General features: G+C 43.7%; 1 protein-coding gene across 3 annotated transcripts in view; it reads left to right on the top strand.

Annotated features, from left to right (window-relative positions):
* Nucleotides 1-22,483, top strand: part of plxna2 (plexin A2) — a 169,066-nt gene that overhangs the window by 13,278 nt on the left and 133,305 nt on the right. For 2 of the 3 annotated variants that reach the window (XM_042409017.1, XM_042409021.1), the window contains exons 2-3: nucleotides 10,683-12,016; nucleotides 17,411-17,593. In XM_042409017.1, coding sequence (XP_042264951.1) covers nucleotides 10,817-12,016; nucleotides 17,411-17,593 — 1,383 coding nt within the window. In that variant the 5' untranslated portion in view covers nucleotides 10,683-10,816. Of the gene's footprint in view, nucleotides 1-110; nucleotides 465-1,709; nucleotides 1,829-10,682; nucleotides 12,017-17,410; nucleotides 17,594-22,483 lie in introns of those variants that run through there. The other variant, XM_042409019.1, reaches the window with a different exon arrangement.

Here is a 22,483-nt window from a genome sequence, read left to right on the forward strand (position 1 = left end):
TGAGTTTCAAAAATGCTCTTTTTATTTTTCATCAAAGAAAAATGTAGGCCAAATTCTTACTACTTGTGATACTTTAATAATCATTAGTACAGCAGTGTAATTGTGTAGTGTGATGTAGTGTGTATAGTCTGATATATTTTGCAGTTTATAACTTTCTGCCTTAAAATGTCACACTAGTGTGTTGTTAGAAAAGTGCTAACTGTGGTAATATGCCCGCTTGACTCTCAGGACACTGGCTCACAGGAAGCCAGCCAGTGCTGATTTTCCACCGTATCCCAGCCAGCACTCCATCCTGTGTGGGGTTCACACGGAACAGGCCGGAAGGCATGCCTGTGCACTTCAGCACTGATCCAGCAAGTCACTCAGTCAGTAAGCCAGCTTGCTCTCTGAGCTCTGTCCCATCCTACTCCTGTCCTGTCCTGGCATGGCCTGGCAGCAGCTGCCGCACTCCAGAGGACGATCAGGTGGATTTTTTATACAGCCAGCATGTTCAAGGCTGAGCTAATGCTTACTGCAGCGCTCACTACTGTTTTATTATTCATATTCAATGCAAGTCCTAGTTGGACTTGCATACAAATGTAGTGTAAGCTTTTCTCTGAGCTGTGGTCTGTGGCAGCAGTTTTGTAACTTTGCTTCCTTACATGCTGGACTGAAATCATCTCCAGAATTGTCCAGAAGGAGTCCATAACAGTTTCTATTCTAGAATGGGTGATGTCATACACAGTTTCACTCTATCTTGCAACACTGTTCATTGACTGGTCTTATAACATGCAGCCATTACATTACGAATGTCTCAACTCTCTGGTCAGTAAACACACAGAATTCATTTATTTGAAAGTCAAGATTTGTTAGTGGAATATATTACAATGTTGCTACAACAGTGACACGTGGACTCTATTCAAACCCTTGCTGCCAGTTAAAATAACTCTAAAGTCTGCTGTATACACACACAGTGAGATGAATACTATTGTTGCGCTTTGTAGTCTGTTGAGCACCGACTCTTCACAGAAAGAGTGCATTCTGCTTGCTAGGCATGTATCCTTCTGTGTGAGTAAGCACCCGATTTCCTCACCACATGCTGTTATTGCCTCTCATCCAAAGGTAGATTGGGCTAAGTAACTAGCCGTAGACTTGATTTTGTGGTGTTTTATCACCTCTGATTAAATTAGAGGGGCTTCTACCAGGCTGAGGTTGAGAGAGAAAAAGACTGAGAGAGCAGGAGGGAGACTGAACCCTCTGCGATTGTGTGATAATGCATCTGTTATATGTGCGGCAGAAAGGGCCTGAAAATAGGCCTTAATGGTCCTCAGACAGCAGTGTGTATTTGAGAGGCAGGCACCGCTATGTAAAGGGTCACAGGAGGTCTCGAACACAATGAGTGAAGGTTTCCTTCCTCCTGGAAAAGTTTACATAACCAACAATACAATCACTACATTAACTGAAATTTATGCTGTTACAATTGTGTGGAAATGTCAAGATTATTCACTCTATGATATGAGCGAAAGGTTTCTCACACTGTTAATAACATCATTTTATGTACATGTCTCAAGTTTTCAAGTGTTGTTACCATTGCTACTATGAACAGACACAGACTTAAACTGCTCTTTCTTAAGGTTTTCACAGGAAGCCTTATCTGTGCAGTTATTTCACAAAGGCTGTCTGGCTTTGGTCAGACTCTAATGTTTGGCCTTCTTTGACCCTTAATCTAGTTTGGTGTGAAGTCAAGGCAGCAGACAATGAGGACAAGGCGCGATGTTTATACTCTTGCACACTGTCTGGAGAGAAGAAGTCCAGGTCACCGGGGTTAGTCGGTTTTAACTCCTCACAAGTGAGTCATCTGTAATAAATCAGTCATGAGCCTGAGATGAGCTCCTGTAGCCGTGCGTGTGAAGCTACTGCTGGACCCTAGGACTGCGAGTGAGGCTACGACATGCAAGCCATAGACCTTGTCTAAGCTTTCTATGTAACAACGGGAGACTTTTCACATCTGGAAGCCAAGTATTTGTTTATACAGTCTTGCTGTTTTTGTCAAAATGTCCGTGAAGGAACCTGGCTAGCTGTAAACATCATTAACTCAGCGGAGAGAGTCCCAGAGATAATTCTGTCGTCCCGCCTCTGTGTGAGGAATTAAGTTGACTACGTACACACTGACACAGAGAGACAGCAGCGTTTGTATGAACACACACCCACGCTAAAAACACAGCTGTAGACATCATCAATCACATGACAGCTGAGATGAACAACTGACTGTCTGTTGCTTTATCATTAAACTGGGCTTTAACTCTCATGAGCTTCACGGAGGATCAATGGATGTTTAATGTGTCTTTGCATAGTGTTTAGTTTTTTTTACTTACTGTGCCAGTGCTACGGATGCTGTTCCAGGATTTAGAGCGGTGGGGGAATAGAGATCACACGTACTCTACTGTGTTGTTAATTGCATTGACAGATAATTGATTTTAGCATAGATAGAGCTACAGCTGGCCCACTAAGCATTCACGGTTACATGTCTGTATTACATCATGAGAGTTGGATCACAGCCCCCAGTCCATGGGAGTTGTATATCATCATGTAAGAAATAACACACCATATACTCCCTTATCCATCTAACCTACCCCTTTAAGCCACGTTGCAATTCATGGTGATGCTTTTGATGGAAGAGCTCAGTGGAAGAGTGTGTTTCCTGCTGCGTTTCCAGTACCTGGGTGTTAGCCAGCCCAGAGTAGCCTCATCCTCTCAGCCAGCATGTGATTACAGAGCTAGACCGGGGCTATATCATACAGTCCTTAGATGAAACAGTAGCAGGAGAAATTGAAGGGATTACTTTGACTGACAGGATTCCTATCATTTTTTCCTTCCTCCCAGAAACTCTTACATAACCATTCCGGATTTTGGTTGGTGCCTGCTGAGTGAAATAACAGGTTTCATTGTCTAATGAGTACATATAGTATACATTTAGACCGAAATAATAGTACTATCTAGATTTTTGCTCACTTCCTTTTTTTCTACATGTCTGCTCTCCTCAATCCTCTCGCTCTTTGACCAGCCCCCCCCCCTTCCCCTCCCACTCGCTCTCAAGTGTGCCAGCCAGGCTGTGTAAATTTGCTCCAGATAATAGTGGACGTACCGTGCCAGCTTCTGGAGTTGTGGCTGCTGCTGTAGCTGCAACGGCTTGTTACCCAGCTGGAGTAATGGCTGCATGGCTCCCTCTTCTTCCTTCCTTCCTTCCTTCCTTCCCTTCCCTTCTTCCTCTCTCTGTCCTCCTCTCCCTGTCTTTCTTTCATCTCTCTATCTCTGTTTCACACACTCAAACTTGGGGCGCCGTTTTGTTTTTGTCCTCCTCGCTCACTTTCACAGGCCATCATTCACCGTTTCTGCCCCCTTATCTCAATTCTTCTCTTGCTGTATTTTATTGCTCACCCTCCCCCTTTTCCTCTTCCCTCTCTATCCTTCTCCCCTCTTCCAATCCCTCCAGCAGCAGTCGCCTTGGCCAGTGAGCCATGCTCCAGCACAAGTGATCCCGATGAGACAAATGATGAAGGCAGGGGGGTGGGGGAGCGCGTGAACGCGTGGGGATATACTGTATGTGGCTACTGAAACGGAAGCCATTTTTTTTCATGTGATCGTCTTCATTTGTCTGCTTCCGTGAACCTACAATGTTTCACGCACACTGCATGGGAGGAGCGCTTAATCTCACACATTTCAGCTCACTTGCAGAGCGGTTTGGGGGTGCTTAACTCTGGATTTGGCATGCTTATTTGACAGAAGGTTCGGTCCATCGGTGCCTCATTCTGATTGGGCAACTGCACACCAAAGGTCAGAGTCCAGGCTTTGTTTAGCAGAGTGCAGCTGCAGGCAGATAACACCTCTGCAGGGAGAGTCTGTTGAGAAAGAAAGCAAATACATCAACACACACATACTATGATAATGTTGAATGTTTGAATGCACACACACACACACACACACACACACACTCACACACAGGTCATGCTGTGGGCTGTGTGTTAGTTTGGGTTAATGTTATTAGTATCTTCTTGGCTTAGCCACCCTCAACATAGCTAGTCCTCATTATATTCAACTCTGCATTACATTAATGACCTAGAGTTTATGTAATCTGATTGCAGCAAGGCCAGGCGAACTGAGCCACTCATTCATTTCATTCCAGTCTACTCCACACAGGACGCACAATTGCCTGCTCACTCAGACCAGTGCCCCTTTGGCTGTCCTTTGCACCTGCTACCTGGTGCACCAGCCAAGTTCTTCAGTTTGCCAAGTCCATTTGTCTGCTTCAACAATTCTTAAATGCGGCATAAGATTTTGCCAGGAAAAAACACACCACATTATCCTAGATTTGCCTCAGAAAGGAGAAATAAAAATAACAGCATTGCTAAACTTATCATTTCATTTAGGAGATTAGTCGAATTAATTTTCCTATCTTGTTTTATTCATAACTTTATAACTATATAATAGGGGACAAAATATTATGTACACTTTACACTTTAGTGTGGTCCAATAAAACAAGGTCACAGATTAAAAAATGACCAATTACTACAGCTATCGCCACACAGAGTCATTACATCAGCCTCAACAGTAACTTAACTTTCCTTTTGACTGCAGGAGATTCACATTTGACAGCTGTCCATGATATTGTATGTCTGTATATCTCCTGTCATTAATAATTTATATTTACATCATTCAATTCAAATTCACCAGTCACTGAAACACACCGCACCATAGGAAGTTTACCTTTTATGTCGCACAGCTGCATCCCTTCCCTTACGGCTTTCATTATACCACTATATTAACTTTCAAAGTGACAGGATAAGCAGCGTCTGCAACATGCTTCAGGGATAGTGAAGGCCCCCCGATTTGATAAAATGTGTATGGTGTCAATCAAAGAGCCTGATTCAGTTCCAATCTGTATGTGAGCTGAAGTGAGCTATCTGATCCTGTGGCCTCCAGTGACATCCTACTCTGTTTGTTTTCTACGCCCGCCGAGGATTCCCTCTCCTCTTGCTGAGGCCCTTTACAATTTAGATTTATGGAAATGCCTCCTAATAGAACGCTGCGTTCACAGGATGACAGACAGCGATGATGAGGCGTACGGCACATAGCTACTGGTAGAGGGACTGCCTGAGAAGATCACGCCTTAGGATTCAACCTCCAATTTAATAGGAAAAGTACGCGGAGGCTGTTAGTTGTGTCAGCTGAAACAAGGTTTTGAGAAAAAAAAAAGCGGGATAATTTATGTACATCTACGTCGTCTGCATGGCCCTGTCTATATACGTGCATGCCTTTGATTGTGGGTGCGGATATGTGCGTGTCTAAGCTTGTACAAGAGAATGAGAGTAAATGTGTGCACGCCTGTGTGTTGTGAGGAGGTGGCGGCTGTGGGAGGGGAAACAAAAATCATTGGAATAACAATGACATTGTAATCTCTTGGTGGATGTCATAGGTTTAGGCGTAATGCCAGCATGTGTTTGCTCAAACAGAGTTTGAAGTGTGTGAAGCAGGAGGGGGGGGGGGGGGGGGGGGGGCTCAGCAGAGACAGGGTTAAAGGGAAAGATTAGATGCACGTGCCCTTGTTTGCATTCAGGGGTAGGCAGCTATGCTGAGACTCGATTCTTCCTGTGTCATGATGACATGCTTTTTTTTGTGGAACATCTCAAAATGTGTGTGGGGTGTGTGTTTTAATAATCTTTTATATGCATTCATTGGAGTAATAATTCAGAGAGGCTGAGGCGTCATGAAGCACTGTGACTGCTTTCAATGGGAGCAATTCAGTGAAAGGCAATTGAGGGCCTCGCTGCAGGCCTCTAAACTCAGATGGTCATGAGCAAGTGCACTGATATGGGTCACTAACAAAGATAGTGCTATTAAACACTGGATGCAAAGTGCTGCGTTAGAGTGCCCCTAGAGCACATGCTTAATCGTGGACAAGTGCGCATTAATTTACTATGCACCAGTAAATTACAGCTCTTTTAGCCATAGCTCAGAGCCTAGTACATACCATGTCTGAAGATAAACAAACACAAAGCAGTTTGTTAAAAGGCAATGTAAAAAATGTGTGCAACGAGGGTTGTGAATTAGCAAAAGTAATGTTTGCACTGCTCTGATGTTATGAAGTCTTTGTGACGCTAATGTCGCAACTATTTCCTCTTTATTATTAGAGTCCATTAATGTGATGGAATTTTGAATTCTGTCATAGGAGGGAATATCAGGAAAGATAACTACCTCCCAACACCACAGCACAGGAAACCAAACAGAGTGAAATGATAGTAGTTACCAGAGGGTTTGTGGTTTCTGAGGATGTTATCCCTCTACTTTGCAACTGTGTCACTTCCTTGTGGTGGCTGGAAGGATGGATGGATGGATGGATGCAGAATACATGTGTTTAGTTTCTTGGAAGCTGACAGATAGAGTTGGCAATGGAGCAGAGAAATCCATTTCCTATTGGGACAAAGAAACGTATAAATATAACTCCAGCTCAACAACTCAAGATGCCAGCAAGTCTTCTCATTATCTCTGCTCTTGATAGCAGCAAAGAGAGAAGACTAATGGAGTAACCTCTGCTGCTAATCACTTCTTTATAGACTCCTATAGAAAAAGATCTCGCTTAAGGGAAGATTAAACTTTCTATTTTTACTGTGCAAGTGGCCATGCAATGAACAAAATGTTTTTTCTTTTTTTTTTTTGCTAACTGGTTTGTTGATTTTTGTTCCAAGTTGTCTCTTTGATTTGTAGCGTATCACTTTTACTTAAGCATTCAGATTTCACGCTTTACATTAATCATTCAGGGAATAACACATTAATCCAAGGCATGAAATTACAATCTCCCATTTCCTTTTCCTATCCGACAACAATGGATTTAGCGGCGTAAACGGATTTTGGTTTATGTTCTTTATCTTCTGCAATACAATCGCTGTAAATATGAATTTAGGAGATCAAGCAAATTTGGCTGCATTGTTAAGAAGCTTAGTGTGTGCGGACAAAAAGGAAAAAAAAAAAATCAAAAGACACAAAAGCAGAAGACCTGCTGCCTATTTCAGGGTGACAGAGGTTTAGAGCTGCTGCCGCTCCAGTGGCCACTTCCTAAAACCTGTTCTCTACTGTTTACTGGCTGCTGCCCTCAGGCTGTTGTCTCCACAACCCTCATTAATGGTTTGCATGCTTATCCGTTTTTGATTCTCTCATTTCTCCTATTGCCTATTCCTTCTGCTGCTGCTGCTCCTCAGCATCCTTTCATGAGATAATCGGCCACAATGCATCATCCTTTGACCACGGTTGGCACGGCCACTTGTCCGGTGGCTGGGGGGAAATCACCAGCAATTCAGCGCAGGGATCCACAAACAGACACAGTGACAGAGCACGGGCAGCTAGTGGGACCGGTTTGTCTAACAAGCGTTCAGAAAGAGCCTGGCTGAGTCTGCCAATGCAGTGTTTTGTGTTCCTGACTATTCATTATGAATGGGAAGTTTTGCGAAAACTGTTTTTTTCTCCGAGCCATGATCACAACTTGCGTGTGTGCTGGAATGCGAGTGCTTTTCTGTCTCTCTTGGCTTGATGCTCTTCTTTCTTTGCCTTCCATGTCTGCCAAAGAGATTGTCAGAGGAGTGTTAGAATGGAAAACTACTGACAGTGACCATGATATTTTGGGGTTTTTTGACATTTTATACTCTTATACGATGTAACACACTGGAGCAGCTGACAGTTTTTCATCATGCCGGTCCATCTATCTGCCTCAGTGCAGACAGACAAACTGAACTTATTTCAGAACCACGACTTGCTGTATTTGACAGACATCTGTTCACCGTATGTTTAGATATTGCTGATATTGCAAAGAATTAGTTGTTGTTGGAGCCACAGCAGTAATGTCATAAACATCAGATTCTCACATAGCAGTAGCAACCTTTTCAAAGCCCACTTGTATTTGCGATTAAAAGCTGAAAATGCTCCCTTGATCTAACTTACCCGTAACTCTATTCACTGCCAACAGAGTCACGCCCTTTTCTTTTTCTAGGTCAGTAGGTGACTATGTTTAAGTATGAATCATTCCAGGTTGCATTTATATGTTAATTTCCTTCTTGGTAATTCTGACTCTCCATAAACAAAAGAAAGACATGGCTTTGAACTAAAGAGAGGAGAGGGGTGATCCAGTGTTGTTCTTATTCTTTTCAAGTCTACTCCTCAGCTGCATAGTACAGAGAAGTCTCTGTCAAGTGCAACAAAGAGTTGGTCATGCAATCAACTTAAACAAAGACTTCATTCCCTCTGTTACCGAAAGCAATATGAATGGATAACCTTTGTGGAGCCATTTATTTACACCATTCAGCCTTCCCTTTCTATGCCTCTGCAGCTGTTGCCACAACATGAGGGAGTAATGCATATATTTCTTCAAACGACTTGGGAAGAAGTGAGAAATAAGAAATGAGAAGAAGAAAAGATGGATGGGAGTAAATGTTGTATACACATATACGATTAAGGGGTGGGGGTGTAGCTAAAGCTCCAAAGGGCAAAAGGCTGCGGGGCTTGAGCAAAAAGCTGGCTCAGCAGGAGGCTGATTATACCACCAAAGGGATCCACTTTGCACATCTAGCATGTACAAACTCAAACAAAGGAGCATGGCAGAGCGCAGGCAGCTGAAAGTAAGGGTGGGGGTCTGGTCCTCGCTGCTTTTTTAGAGGCAATGGCACTTTTATGACCATGCTAATAAAGTGCTTCTGGGATAGAGCACCTCCCACACCTCCGCCTGTACACACGCCAAGAACAGCTTGACTGGGCCTTAGGACCTGTGTTTATGGACACATGGATCAATACACTCCCTCTGGGTCTATATTTAAGTCTGAGCTGAGTAGCGATCACAGGGGGAGGGGAGGGACCCCGAGATGGCCATTACCACATTTGGAACAAGGTCTATGAGAGGCCAGACACGGTTCAGAGGGAATCCCAAATCGGCTCTGCAAATCAAACCTGCCTTGAACACAGTTGCCGTAGTAGCCTTGGATGTGCAGTATCTCTCCATGCAACCCTCCTTCCCTATCTTCAGTCGCAAGGGCTTGTTAATTCAAGGCGCAGTCGCTGATTATTCTAGCCACATCTTTCACCCTTGATTCTCTGTGCCCTCACTGCTGGAAATGCAAATCTGGAGCGTGACAAACGATGTAGGGCCGTCTCTGACACGTTCAAGCCCCTGGCGTCCCCATGTTGCTCCCCAGCTTACCTCCTCCAGCTTCACAGTAATTACCCTTGTTGGATCGCTACGCCTAATCATACTTGATTTTGGGATGCACTGCCATTGTCTCCACTTGTTAGCCCCTCACACTGCTCGGTTCTGATAGAGTACACTGATAACACCGAGGCGCGTGCACACACACACACACACACACACACACATATACACACACACACATACACACATAGTCTGTATTCTGTTGGCTGGTGTTTATATGAGGTAGCTGTGTACAGATCTAATACAGTAGCTGATTCATTTAGGGATGATTGTTCTGCTTCCAGTGATTAATCCCTCTACGATCTGATCAGCAGGAGATGAATAGAATAAAAGGATAAAAAACAGCAATGTTTAGAAAAGAATAATTAATAGATTCAGATTCTGTAAAACAGACCCCTTAAAGAGCAGGGAACGAGGGTAGGGGTGTGTGGATGTGGTTCCCAATTTGTTCTCACTTTGTTCCAGTAATAAGATCCAGGCCTTCCTTTCCAATGGACGAGATAATTAACTCCTGGGGACAGACTGCACAGAGCTCTGTCTCTTGGTTTATGGCACATGGAGCGAGATCTCGGCAGCCCAGACCAAGCATTGTTGCATAAATTGCAGACTCTGCTTGATGTATGTTTTTACAGATAGATATGGAAAGGGGACAAATGATAGGGGCTTTGGTTGATGGGCTGTAGTCAGATCACAAAATGCGAGGGAGGAGATGAATGTAGAAATGAAATGAGGAGACTGATGTTTTAAAGGAAAAATAGCACAAGAATTTCAGCTGTGTGCTGATGTATCTGTTGTGACTTTTATTCTTGGGTTTTTGCTGTTGTTTTCATCAAAAGTCACATTTGTGGTTATGGCATGATCACAAATATTCTTGTCAATGTTTTTTGAAGCTTGAGGCAAGTGAACATGCAAAAACCAAAAAACAAGGCCTAATTTTATGTCACCATAATATGCTAATGTAAATTAGATATGTTGTTGATAAAATAGTGTTTTAAGTTTCAAAACCTAAGCTTGAATGACTTGTGTGAAGTGTGATGAGTCATTGCCAAGTGTTCAGGACTTCAAGTGAAATGTCAGTCTGTGACTAATGTCTGTGTTGGCTGTTGTTGTGTTCTTGGAAACCACTTGCTCAGTGTGTGACAGCGGCTGCGGTAGTATGAGTCAGGTCAGGCTAATTTCCGTATCTGTAACCTGCTTGTCTTTCCTGCATTGTCCTGCCGTGTCCAGGAACTCCTTTGGAATGTGCACCATAATGGTTTCCACCAATTGTCCCTTTAAACCTCCACTCCTCTTCTCCACAGCTGATCTGGCTTACTGAGAATGAACTTGAACCTTTTCAAGCAGCAATATTTCTAATGAAGAGACTTTTCCATGAGGTCATATATGTTTCCTTAGTAGGATATGTGAGTCATGGTGTGATATCTAACATCTTTTCTCTTTCTTTTTCTTTTTCCAGAAACATGTGAAGACCCTTGCGAGGCTTTGACCTGTAATTTTGCCTTCAACAACCAAAAGGCGAAGGTCTCCTCCCTTCTTCCCCTCATCCATTCTCTCTGCTTCCTCTGCAGTTTCCTTGCAGGCCTGTTAAACATGGAAGGCCGGCGGGCTACACACAGGACTTTATCACCTGACCTGAAAATAGGAGCTATAACTATTTTGCTAGGCTTCTGGCTTTTAGCAATCCCTGCCTTGTGCAATGGACAGACATTCATTAGTTTCCACCCTGAACGTCGAGACTGGGCATTCAACCACCTGACGGTTCACCAAACCACAGGGGCATTGTATATTGGAGCGGTCAACCGTGTGTACAAGCTCTCAGGCAATCTGACCCTCCTTGTTTCCCATGATACAGGCCCAGAGGATGATAACAAGGCCTGCTACCCCCCTCTGATTGTTCAGCCCTGTTCTGAGCCCCTTGTCTCTACCAACAATGTCAACAAGCTTCTTCTCATTGATTATTCCCAAAATCGGTTGCTGGCCTGTGGAAGCCTCTACCAGGGTGTCTGTAAACTCCTCAGATTGGATGACCTCTTCATCTTAGTGGAGCCCTCCCATAAGAAAGAGCACTACCTCTCCAGTGTCAACCAGACTGGGACCATGTACGGAGTCATTGTGCCTTCCCAGGGCCAGGATGGCACCTTATTTATTGGCACAGCAGTAGATGGAAAACAGGACTATTTCCCCACAATCTCTAGCCGAAAGCTACCCCGTGACCCAGAATCTTCTGCTATGCTTGACTATGAATTGCACACTGACTTTGTTTCCTCCCTCATCAAGATACCATCAGACACACTGGCCCTGGTCTCCCACTTTGACATCTACTATGTTTATGGCTTTGCCAGTGGCAGCTTTGTGTACTTCTTGACTGTCCAGCCTGAGACGCCAGAGAACAGCATGTCATCAAGTGGATCCACCAGTGACCTCTTCTACACTTCTCGTATTGTTCGCCTCTGCAAAGATGATCGCAAGTTTCACTCCTACGTCTCTCTTCCTGTTGGCTGTGTGAAGAATGGTGTCGAGTACCGGCTACTGCAGGCTGCCTACCTCGGCAAGCCAGGCCGCGTTCTTGCTGCCTCGCTTAACATCAGCGCCCAAGATGATGTGCTCTTCACCATCTTCTCCAAGGGCCAGAAGCAGTTCCACCGCCCGCCAGATGACTCAGCGCTCTGTGTCTTCACCATCCGAGACATTAATGCACGAATCAAGGAGCGCCTGCAGTCCTGCTACCAGGGAGAAGGAAACCTGGAGCTCAACTGGCTGCTTGGGAAGGATGTTCAGTGTACCAAAGCGGTGAGTTACACTAATAGACAGTGATTAAGAACACATTTATACATGCACACATACGTAGATGCACTATACATTAAGTATGCACGACTCCCTTATGGAACTGTATTGATTTTCTCCTTACTGCACAAATTAGAGAAGTCATTCAAACCATCATGGTAACCACCATAAAAAAATAATTTAAACCTCAGATGTTATATAATAATTGGTTCCTAAATACAGTATTGGCCTGAATATAACGCGACCGCCCCTTTTCAAACACCTGTTTTTCAAAAAAATACTTTTTGAATATAACTTACATCATAGTATAGTTAACTTACATACTCAGACACTCTCCTACCAGGCTCTTGGAAGTGGTCAAAAATTGTTTTCTCTGGCAGTTAGTGTCTATAAGACTGTCTGTTTGTCTTTTTGAGCTCCTTACCATCTGTGACAATGGTGTTTGGCAGTTTGATATATTCTGTTTCTGCTATAAACAGACTTTAAGACACTTGCTAGCCTAGCAACATTAAGGCTACAAACAACTTGTTATGCAACATTCCGTGTAGGAGTCAGTTTTACACTGGTACACTATCTGATGTTGTGAACATGTAATTGTCTAGACCTAGAATATAAGATGACCCCACTTCTACAGACGTATGTCCAGGTAAAAAAAACAACTGTCTTATATTCGGACCAATGCAGTAAACTTTTCAAATGCATTTATTCCTGTAGTAGTATTTTCTTTCTAGCCTCTTTAGTCTAAATGTCTATCTTTAATCCAGTGTTGTTGTTGTTGCAATATTGGTCGGCATTTGGCAGGCACGTCATTCTTTATGTTAAGTCTGAGAGAATAACTAATGTCCCATCACTTGAACTGCTCACTCAGCGGTTCTCAGCGGTGATCAGCTTGAGTCTGCGGTGGGCGTGACGTGATTGTGTTACTGTGGTAATGAGCTAACCACCGCAGCTCTACTTCCTTATACACAGTATGGAAATGATGACTGAAACATGCCTTTTCCATGTGGTTTCTTGTTTGTTATCATACACTTATTATTCATCAACAGTCCAAAAATATATTAAGTCGTTATTTACACCGTCCTTTCTTTCACATCTGTAAATACTTTTAAGGTGAAGCAGGACCTCACTGACATGCAGTAGAGTATTTCTATTCTCGGTGAGTTTTAATCAGCCCACAATCAATAAAGAGGCAAGGGAACAATTCATCTACCGTACATTTTAATGAAGAGCATTCTTCAATGGTCCACAGCATCTGCATCTTGTTTCCATCCCTAAAATAAGATAGCCAACAGCAAGGGAATGACCAAAACTTCTCAATGAGCCTAAAAACCACAGTGTTCAAAGTTTTGTGGGCGTATGCTGCAGTGAAAATAAACACACCAATCATTAGGAAATGCTTTTGACTGCCTTGCGTAGAATTCTCACTGTTATCACATTATCACACTACATGTTATTATGTAGAACTTTTTTGCAGTCGTGATATCAGTGAACATCCACTTTCAAGTACAGTATATCTCTGTGAGAGATATTCCTAAATTAGGGATGATTTATTTCCTTGGCAGCCATCAAAGTGATAATATTCTCCTCAAGCGCAATACAAATAAACAAACTCCCCTTGTAGAGCGAGAAAAGGTAATGGTTGGTTGTTGCTCAAGTTAGTTCGCTTCTGATGCTGGCATAGATAACACACCAGTCTATTCCTTCTGAAATCCCCAATTATCCCATAATACAAGGCCATGTATCTACTACATGTTGTCAAGTAGAATTAAGTTTCTTGATTTTCCCTAATTCCCAGGAGGCTACAGTCCTCTGTGCTTTCATTCTGTAATTGCTTATAGGAATTTAAGAATATTAAGAATTAATGACTAGCTAAGTGTATGACCAGTCAGTTACAGTGTGTGTGTGTGTGTGTGTGCATGCTGCATGTATGTTGGAAGGCTTGCCCAGCGTACATATGTGTGTGTATGTGTGTGGGGGAGCTTTGGCATAGGTCTTGATGTATTTTTACAGTTTAATGATATCCCTACCCTCATGATGATGAGAACCACTGATCAGCTTCCTTTGTTGCTTATCCCCCTGGGCACTCACTTGACCATTTTTATTAAAATCAGTAAATTCCCCATTAGCACAGTGTCAGAGGTGATTGTCAGGAGGAGGGAGACATTATCTCAAACTAGCACTGTTGAGTTTTATTATCTTTACTGAAAAGGCGGGAGGAGAGGTTGGAAGAGGAGAGAAGAGTAGGCGGAAGAAGGAGAAATGGTGGTATAGAGAGATGACAATGCTGAGATTGTGAGGATTTCTAACTGCGGGAGCTCAAATTAGAACCTTTTTTCCAGTTCCCCAAAAGAATCCCCAATCATCCCAGCGTGCTCTGAAGGATGCCAGGCGTTACCTGCAAAGCTGCACCTCCCACTCCATTCTATAGGCATGCCCTGCCAATAACATTCTGCTCTCCTTTCACATTATACACCAAGGATACACAAGCTTTGTGTGTGTAGCCACAGAGATAAGAAGGTGTAAAATACAGTCCTTAAGTCCATGTCCTCATGCTCAATGAGCAGCCAATAAATCCATAGTATAATATGGATTATGCAGATAGATGTCAATGGATGAGGAACTCTTAAAGCCTATACAAATTACATTTAACAACCGGATATGTCAACCATGCTAACATTGTCTCCTTGCTGTTAAATCCCCAAGTCAAGTAGTGTGGCTACTTAAATTTGCACATATGTTTCACATCTTGTCCTTCTTAAACAAATATGTTCCTGGATCTCCGTGTGCGGTATTTTTAGAGCACCCATGTCAGAGATCTAACAAAATGTGAGGTGAGTCAAGGTTAGACCAACCTGAGAGACTGTATTTTTTTTGTTAACTGTTAACTGTACCTTGCTGGTTTCTCAGTAAATTACACATGCAGTCCCAGTGCCCTTCCTCTGGTCCGTTGCTAACAGCAGGTAGCCAGCGAGCTCAAAGAGAGAACCTTAATTACACCCCCAGCTCTCCTTCCCGTCTTGCAGACATTTCAGTGTGTGTACGCTTACATACAGGCCAAGGCTGAGGCTGTGAATGGAACTGAGGCTGAGCCAGGGGATTCAGACACAGCAGCCAATCAAAGATTGATCACCCAGCCGTCCAGCCTTCTGCCATCTGGAGATTCACGCCATCTCTGTAGTCACTCCCAAGGAGGGGAGCCATGATGGGATTCTTTCTGTATCATACTGTCTGTGTGTGTCTCTCTGACTAACACTATCATCCTGTCCTGCTTTTACTCATGCCCCACCAGTTAATTAACCACTTGTGAGAGCAAAGGGGAGCCAGTATTGATAACACTGATATACCCTGTGAGAGAAAGTCCGAGAGTAGATAACCTGTCACATCTAATTTATCCTTCATACAAATTCCATACAAAATGGAGCTCTTTGTGGCATTGTTTAACAAGATTACATGTATGTAGTCTACTGTTGAAGCAGACCAGGCAACCAACTATTTTCATAGCATAGATTAAATATTCTACTGTATTGTGGGTTATTCGATAAGGATTAATCACACAGGGATACGGTCTATTTATAGTCTCACAGCTCTGCTAAAGATAATCAATGTAATGTGTATCATATGAAACAGACTGAGACATGGCAAACCTGCATTTCCTCACTGCTTGTGAGATTTGTGATAAGGCATGGGGGGAAAAAAAAAACAAAAAAAAAATCTGCAAGAAGGTGTACAAGAAAACTCAACCACAAGGAATCCAGGGGGATTTGGCTTGGCTGCCAAGTCTGCTAAGCGTACATCATCTAAACAATCTAGATATAATCAGAACCAAATGGTAGGGAGCCCAACAGACCATATGTGGAATAGCTGCACGCATTTGAGGCAGTAGCTATTGATAAGCCAAAGTCTGGAACTCATGGCTGTTTCTCAAGATAGCTGCTAGCTTTACCATCTGATTCATTCTGTGTATCCATGTCTAATTGGCACATGTTTAAAATAAGCTTTAAATAATTATATAAAGTGCATTTGATTTTATAAGTAAGAGAAACATAGTGTAAGCTTACCTTTTTTTTCGAATTTAAATACTGCAGTGGAACATCCCCATAGCACTGTGTGCTATTTCGGGTAAAGGAAATAAAAGGAAATGCCATAAAGTGGGGGGCGTATCTATAAGAGCGGAGGCGATTATTCCCTGTCAGCATTATTGCTTTTGCTCCGCTCATGAAAATCTGCGTAGTACTGAAAGGTTTTACAGCCATGGTGTGTGGTGAGAGGCTGAGTTGCCTCCCAGAGTGGGAGATGTCACTCAACGTAGTCTGCTTATACCTTTCTGACAGGGATGGAGACAGAGACAGAGACACAGAGGAGACAGACAGAGAGATAGATAAAGTGACAGAAAGAGAATTAATGAGTTGGGGTTGGAGAGAGGAGAATGTACTGTATATACAAAGGGAGTTTGTGTGCAAGAGACTATAGAATATGTACGTGGAGCAGTGCTGGGCTTCGGTCTGCTTGACCATCTCACATTACTCCACATGGCACTTTGAGGCCACTGCCACTCAGACTGTCTCAGCTGACCTGATTCAACACCAGAGACCAGTCTTTCTCCTCGCTTACTACCAGCTTTCTTATCTTATCTTACAGGATGGAGTCTTCACTCTAAGCATAAAGATGCATTATCACTCCCAATTTTCCCTATGACCTGAAGTCAAGTCTTACTGAGACTTTATGATGGTGATTATTTTCTAATTGATGGGTAAACACAGTTCAATGCAGCCTCTTCACTTACATGCATGCCTATTTCAGGTTTGCACGGTAATCACGCAGTGTGTTTGCCGGTGCACATAGTTATCATGCAGCATGTGTCTTCCTGCAGAGGTGTGATGATAGGCCAGGGTAATGAGCCACAGTGAGAGCAAGGTGGGGCTCAGTCAGGCAGAGCTGAAACATGTCTGCCAAGGGGAACAGAAAGGCAAACGTTTGTCTGGCTGTGAGATTCACTCGTGCACTTCCACCTCGCTCACCTCTCTCACCCCCTCATTTCCGTTTCAGACGGTCTCTGACACCGCCGCTATTTCCACAACTTTGACCATCGCTCTCTCCGTCTGTCTCACTCTGTCACCTTCATCTTTCCTCCTTACCGAGCTGTCTTCTTTTATAATGCTCTCCGTCTCAGTCTCTCCTCTCTCTTAATGTCTTATTCTCTAAGTCTGTCTCTCTCTGAGGTATTTTTGTCGCTCCCACTTCCTACAATACATTTCATGTCAAGGACTTCTATGTGACACATTTGTCTCATACTTCCTATAACCTTTTTCTGTTTTTCTTCAGTTTCAGTTTCAATTGTCTTCCATTTGTTGCCCATTTGTACTTCATTCTGTAACCTTTTTTCTCCCTCTCTATCTGTAGCCGGTGCCCATTGATGACTCTTTCTGTGGTCTGGACATCAACCAGCCTCTCGGAGGTTCTCAGCTAGTGACTGGACACACTCTCTACACCGAAACTCGGGACCGCATGACTTCTGTCACCTCCTATGTCTACAATGGCTACTGTGTAGCCTTTGTGGGCACCAAGAGTGGACGTCTTAAGAAGGTGAGTACCAACTCCTCTTCTCACCCAGCAGTTAAAGGCCTGTTGTAGGAGATTACTGCTCACTTCATCACTGTGATACAAAGACTTAGGCTGTCCAGTGGTCCATGGGGTACAGACACTGTGAAGTGGTCCTATTTCTGTGCAGATGGATCATGGTCACAGGGAAACTTATCTCCTTAATATTTAATGCCTGCTGTCAAAGCGTTAGAGAGGGGTAATGGCGATGGCTAGCTCACTGTAGTGGTCATTACCAGTTCCTTGTTAAGTGAGCTCCAGTGTCGCAGTGTTGAATAACCTGTACTGGCCCATTAATTTTAATAGGCACCTTTCTGCCTGTGGCCCACTGAGAGGCAAAGGAGAGAGCAAGCCCATGCACTAAACCTCCTGGTCTTGGTTGGGGAATACAGATGCCACAGAGGGCAAAGGGCTGCCGGCTAGTTAATAATGATACATTTCTCACCCCAGCCACAGGAAACAAGGTATTAGATGAGACTTGCTCATCGACAGGACTGAATAGTGAGGGAAGTGAGTGCTGTGCTCCGGGTTCAGGGTGATACAAGGAGTGAGACTGTCAATCAGAAATGTCTATGTTTTGCTGATTAATTGAGAACAGCTGTTGCACTGTTTTGGCACTCGCATCACCCCAGACAGCTGATGCTTAGACTATTATGTTAACTATTATGTTAAATGTTAAAATGTTAATGGCATGTTTGAAAGTAGATATTATATGATTGTGTGTGTGTGTAGCAATATTTGTTTGTCTTGCATACTGATGGTGTTTCCTAGACTGCATTTAGACAGCTGGTTGAAGGATTTGTCAGTAGTCACTTGGCTCCTCCTCCCATGGGGATTCCTGTTTGAGTGACAGCGGGAGTGTGTCACAGGGCCATAACTGGTTTATACAGTCACCTCTCCCCGTAGTAACAACAGCTGCGTGAAGCTCAGAACAAGAGATTGAAAAGGAAAGAGAGTCGCTAAAACCATTTTGATGCCTGTTTTGGCAAGTTCTTTGTTATTTAAGGCTGGCAATGCAACACAAATGGCCCTGGCTTGGGTTATTTTGGTCTCCATCTATTCATAATTAAATCAATACATCAGGATGTGGTGGAGAGAATATTCATTCAATGTAATCCCCTGTTTGAGCTGTTTAATAATTTAGCCCCTTTTTCTACTTGGTTAAATTAGATGAGACAGAAAAGAGTGTTTTCCCCACTGTGTTGCTGTTGCTTGCATATTGTTTTTATCTCCCTGCTTCCTTCCACACTCTTGTCTGTGGCTGCCGCCTGCCTTCCCCCAGTCCTCTGTCTCTATCTCCTATCCTCTGCTCCCTGTTTGAGAATCCATGCAAAATAGCCTTGCCTGCTACTGTGTACTTAGGCCCGCTCCTCACAGGGGCATGACTGTAACCACAGTAACGCTAACATGGGGCAGGAATTAACCAGGATATGAGAAGGGCACCTAGAGAAAAAGTACCACGGTCCAGTAGTCACAACAGAAAAACCTCGTAGAGCACTCAACCACAGAGACTGCTCACATGACAACAGAATAAGGTAGTAATGCCACTTTCACTAACACCGATTTACCAGCAATTAGTATTCCCATCGTCTGATTTATTGTCGTCATAATGATCATCATCCTCTCACAATGGGGTAGCCTAGATAAGAAAATGCAGGACATTTACTTTTTATTAATATAAGTATTCTGAATACCTTGATTATATCCAGCAAAAGGTGCCATGAGCATTTGCCTTTAATATTATAATATTTCTCTCAGCGAGTAACACAAAACTGAAATTGCAGACTTGTCGGATTGCATGTTGTCATCTCTGCATTTGGTAGGTGTCTATTTTAGTGCAACATTGCTGAAACAAGAGTTTTCTGGACTTTATTTGAACCCAATTAGTTTGAAAATCACATGATTAGACAAGGCAATGCCACCATGTGCAAAAATTTGCATGCAGGTGCGTTATCGGATGAGGACCAGTCACGATTTGCATGCAAGCACATGCACATGATTCAACAAGCACTGACTGTCCACTTAATGTGCATGAAAGAGAGAATGACCATAATTAGCCTACCCACTGTGGCAGTCTGCAGCAGCGTGGGAAAAGAAAGCATTACATTTGTAATAGGTAATGAATAGTCAATAACGCTGTATGACAGCAGTGGTAGGAGGAGAGCTGCTTTGCCTGCTGTCATTGTTAAGGTGCATGTGTGTCAAGGTGTCTGAAATATGCATGTGTTTACATTGAGGGTGTCACCCATTCATGCCCTCAGGTGTCACAGGGAAGGCAGAGGAATAGGGTGACCTGATGAGCTCTGGCTGCAGCTCCTCTGCAGAGGGCTGATAAGCTCTTACAGAGTTGTGAGAGACATGTACACGGGGGTAGGACGCTAAAGTACCGAACATGACACAGCCATAGGGGGACAAGATTTGATGCTTTGCTGGTGATACAGTTCCATACCTCCACCCCTTTCATGCAACCAAGAGAAACAGACAGATGGGGAAAGGGAGGGGTGTTGTGCACGGGGATGCACGGTTAAGGGGTGTGAGTGTGAGGTATAACAAGAAAAAAAATAAGAAAAAGAGTAGCAGGAAGAGGCAGAGATAGGAGAAGGAAGAAGGTACTGGGGGAGGGAGGAAGAGACCGTTGAAATGTGAATTTAGTGCCGCCAAAGAAACCAGGGCTGCACCGCTGCCTGTAATTGGATTGGCTCCCTTCCCAAAGAATCCCCCCCCCCCCTCCCCTGCCCTCCATCTCTCGCTTCCCCATTCAATCCCACTCCTCCTTCCCTTCCTCCACCTCCCTCTCACTCTCCCTGCTGCTGTTTCCTGGGCTTTGCTGGAGCATGGCAAAACGGGAAGGATAGTGTTGGCAGGTACTGCTACTAGTGGCAGGCTTTTGTAGGGGATTGATTGAGGAAGAGGGGTTAAGAGGGAGGGGGAGTAAGCAGGCGCTAAGGTGAGGAGAACGCATATGTAGTGTGGTAGACTGCAGGAAACAATAACACTACAGCCTCATATATTAGCGTTCACATGCTGTGACGATGTGTACAGAGTGTGAAGTGATTACATTTCACTGTTTGATGTAGTGTCGAACAAAAAAAACGAACAAACAAACAAACAAAAAAAACAACTTTATTTTGTGAAGATGGAATATTCTCGTTCCCTAAAGTAAAACATCATACAATAGTTGATGAGTTCAATGTATAGTCTGAGTGTCATGAGGCTTTCATAAATAGCTTGTGGACTTCTGGGTGGCACCCCTGGAGGCAGTGATTGATTGTTGAGGGCAGTAGATGTTCACCTCAGCAGAAAACTGCTAGGGGGTAATCAATATTCCAGGCGATCATGCACTTTTTCTAGCTACAGTGAAACCAGTTCCAATCAGGACCAAACAGGACCAAAACTATACCTTCAGACCACTCGAAGGTAAGATCAGAGGATGTACCAGTAAGCCTCTAGTCCTGCTCACAAGTTAATGTCCTATTTAAATTCTAGACCTAGGTTTACACTGATACTCACCAGACTGTGTATCGTACTCACCAGACTCCATCATCTACATTATCGCTCTTATGTACCCGGAGACCAAAAGACTGCTTCTGGGCTCTGTGGGTCAAATTATAGAGATAGTCGATCTGCTATGCAGTTTATTCTGAACACACATTACCCAAGAATTGCATCATCTAAATTGGAATTGTGGCTGTGTGTGGTTCACTTTGTGCTTAAGCACAGACATATCCCACACGGGGACTGGGATTGGTGGGAAGCAACAGCGGCATTAAGGAGGAGAGGAGCTGCGGGGAGCACAGCCTTTGATATAGATCGAGATGGAGGGCACGGCTGCACATGTAAAATTGGATGTTGAAAGACATCCCGGCGATAGATGAATGGGGAGGTTAAAGCAAGCTCAGCAGAGGCACGTTCTGGATTCCCCTGTTAATCAGAGACAGACAGTGAGAATGAACATCCTCCACCCCAGCTGTGTCATACAGAACAGCAGGGGTTAAGAGCTGTTGAACCTTAGACCAAAGGGATACATTCCCAGATGGCATCGTCTGTTGCTTTTTACATTCAACTTAGTTACTCAGGCCTATATAGGATTATTTTGTAAATTATTTAAGATGTAATTGAGTCATGAAACCTTGACATATAAAATAGCCATTCCTTCAATTGCTTTAGGCTGATATTGCCTTGTAATATCTCGATGTGCACTACATGCTTTGTTTTCTTCATTCAAACACCGCTGTGGTGGATCAGTGGAAATCAGGGGTTGATTAGTGGTGGTTTGTATCAGCATTAAACCATGGATGAAAAAAATGTCAAACCATGGATGAAAAAAATGTCTTCCGGCTCTTTATTCTTCAAGCCTTCAACCATGATGAGCTGCTTTCGGGCTAATTAATTCTTGTAATCATGCTCTGATGAGTAATCAGGAATTGGTTTGGATTATGCCCCTGGCAGCTGAAGGGGACAACTTAAAAGGGTGGTTCAGGTGTTTAACTGGACAAATGTCCTGCTGAACTGGTTAACATAGCAGAGGGTGCATGGCTGACTCACCTGGCTCCCACAGAGAGCTGAATAGCAATAAGCATGTGCGTGTTGTGCAGACAGTACTGGAGTGTCGCTGAGGGTAGCAGCTGATCATAGTGCATAAAGTGTCGGGGACTTTAAAGGCTTGTAAATGCAGGCAGCTGCTCCTACAGGGCCCTTGTGGCCAAGTGGTCAACCCCCCTCCACCCGTCTACCCCCCCACCCCACCCCCCACCACAGGAACCTTGCCTGTCTGTTGCCTATCAGTCCAGAGGCTGCTCACCTGCTTGACTTGTCAAGCCTCTGCTTTGGTGTGGCCTGACTTTGCGTGTCCTGGATTTTTATGTGCTTTATTTG

The sequence above is a fragment of the Thunnus maccoyii genome, chromosome 4, assembly GCF_910596095.1.
Source record: "Thunnus maccoyii chromosome 4, fThuMac1.1, whole genome shotgun sequence".
In the NCBI taxonomy this organism is placed as follows: Eukaryota; Metazoa; Chordata; class Actinopteri; order Scombriformes; family Scombridae; genus Thunnus; species Thunnus maccoyii.